Here is a 2500-nt window from a genome sequence, read left to right as displayed (position 1 = left end):
GCTGACATGGATTACAGGATCTTTAACGTGCGTATTTGATCTTCTGCTTGCATATACACACGAAGGGGGTTCAGGCACTAGCAGGTCTGCACATATGTTGACCTGGGAGATCGTAAAAATCTCCATCCTTTACCCACTAGGCGCCCGGTCACCGTGATTCGAGAACCCGAGACCCTCAGATTGACAGTCCAACGCTTTAACCACTCGGCTATTCCGCCCGTCTATCACGTGTTACGACTGAGATTTTGCACTGTGCATTTGCTAGTCTCAGTGTTTGTGTGAACACGCGAAGGTTGTTTTTTTTAAAAATTTTAATTAAAAAAAAATTATAATAAAGCATCAGCGGGTCTGCACATGTGTTGATCCGGGAGACGGAGCAAAAACGTAGAGGTTGACATGTATGGTGCTGAACTGTAACAACTGGATGGTGTTTTTGCGTCGGTGTTGTTTTTATTTCATTTTAATTTTTTTCATACTTTCTCATTTTTCATAAGTATAAGCGGTTTCACCCGGTGGATCATCAGTTGCCGAGCAGTGACAGCAGTGGTGAGGAGCAGTGGACATTTCACCGGCACTGAGGACGGAAACAGACAGAAGGATGGGCCCGGGGGTGCGCTTCCAGCAACACTTGGTGCTGCTTCTGGCGTCACTGTCAGTTCTGGTGCCCGTCACCATGGCCGATGAAGGTAATCCGTGCACGGATACATTTTCTTTTGAATGTAAAGTGCGAATGGCTGAACAACGAAAATTTTTTTTTTTTTTTTAACTGATGTAGTCAGTTTCAGAAAGTTAATTTATGCTGTGTGTGTGTGTGTGTGTGTGTGTGTGTGTGTGTGTGTGTGTGTGTGTGTGTGTGTGTGTGAAGTAAAACTGATCTTTACTGAGGGTAAAAGAATAAGCTTATACAGCTTTTTTTTTTTACATCCTGCCCTCAGAAAAAAAGAAGAAAATACAAAAAACAAACAAACAAAAAAGGGGAAGAAATGGGGGAAGTTGGGGTCGGAAAAGATAATCTAGAAATAAACAATTACAAGAGACACACAAGATATTCAATCAAAAACAACAACAACAAAAACAATACGAGCGTAAATAGCAGTAATGTACATAATATGTTACTGACACAATCATGACATGCAAAGCGACATCCTTACATTATTAACTTAATTCAGGAAAAAAAAAGAACGAGAGTAAGAACGATAGAGAGAGAGAGGACAGAGAAGAACAGACAGCCGGATAAAGGTAACAGTCGAGAAAGGGAGAAGAGAGACAGAGATCGAGTCAGAAGGACAGAGAGATTCTTAGGTTAGACAGACAGACAGACAGGTATATAGACAGCAGATGCAAGGATAATAAATTATTATATCGAAGGGATCATACTTTTTCCATCAAATATCTCTTAAGTGTTTTTTTGGATGTTTGCTTCAATATGTGTGTGTGTGTGTGTGTGTGTGTGTGTGTGTGTGTGTGTGTGTGTGTGTGTGTGTGTGTGTGTGTGTGCTACCTACCTTCCTTCATTCCCTGCTTCCTTCCTTCCTTCCTTCCTTTATTCCTTCCTTTCCTTCCATTCCTCCATCCTGCCATCCCTCCTCCATTTCTTCCTCCCTTTCTTTCTTCCATCCCACTCGTTCAATCCCTCCTTCCTCCCCTCCATCATTCCCTCTGTTTCCACCCCCTCTTCCCCCCCTTCCCTTTTCCCTGTTTCTCCGAACTGACCATTCAGTTTCCCCCCATCCTCTCTCACATTTTAAACGACAACATTCAATTGTGAAAATGCGTACGTTTATGTGTATGTCCTCCGTTCTCCTGTTCCCATGTCCCCCCCCCCCATACCCTCCCCCTCCCCCTATTTTTCTTTTTCATTTGATTGTTTTCGTTTCTTTTTAACATTTATTCATTGAATTCGAAGTATAACTAATAAGATAGAAAGCGAACAAAATCAGTTTTTTATTTCCTTTGTGTGTGTGTGTGTGTGTTGTCTTCAGTTTAACGTCTTTCCACTTGAAGTGATATTAGTGTGTGTGTGTGTGTGTGTGTGTGTGTGTGTGTGTGTGTGTGTGTGTGTGTGTGTGTGTTTTGGTCTTTTTACATGATTCTAAACACGTCATAAACATGTCACACAAGGCACAAAACACAGTGGTACCTTTTATCACACCTCAAACACACACACACACACACACACACACACACACACACACACACACACACACATATATATATATATATATATATATATATATATATATATATATATATATATATATATATATATATATACCTGTGTGTATCCTATCCCTCGCTGACACCTTTGCTGGAACTGGAGCAGAGATGACACAGGTAATCTGTGGATTCACCAACGGCCACAGAAACAGTTTATTTCATTCATTTTTTATGCTTTGTTCTGCACTGATTTAACAATTAAGAAAAATATATATATATACATATATATATATATATATATATAGAGAGAGAGAAAAAAACCCAGAAAGAAAATGTCTGCATA

General features: G+C 40.1%; 2 protein-coding genes across 2 annotated transcripts in view; both read left to right on the top strand.

Moving 5' to 3' along the window:
• The window catches only part of LOC143292806 (uncharacterized), an 18360-nt gene extending 17735 nt beyond the window's left edge, over nt 1-625 (top strand). Inside the window, exon 5 of the mRNA XM_076603398.1 lies at nt 495-625. Coding sequence (XP_076459513.1) covers nt 495-499 — 5 coding nt within the window. The 3' untranslated portion in view covers nt 500-625. The remainder of the gene's footprint in view (nt 1-494) is intronic.
• LOC143292809 (uncharacterized) overlaps nt 506-2500 on the top strand; it is a 6493-nt gene continuing 4498 nt past the window's right edge. Inside the window, exon 1 of the mRNA XM_076603400.1 lies at nt 506-686. Coding sequence (XP_076459515.1) covers nt 599-686 — 88 coding nt within the window. The 5' untranslated portion in view covers nt 506-598. The remainder of the gene's footprint in view (nt 687-2500) is intronic.

This window comes from Babylonia areolata, chromosome 18 (genome assembly GCF_041734735.1).
Source record: "Babylonia areolata isolate BAREFJ2019XMU chromosome 18, ASM4173473v1, whole genome shotgun sequence".
Lineage (NCBI taxonomy): Eukaryota > Metazoa > Mollusca > Gastropoda > Neogastropoda > Buccinidae > Babylonia > Babylonia areolata.
This window is presented reverse-complemented; position numbering and strand designations above follow the sequence as displayed.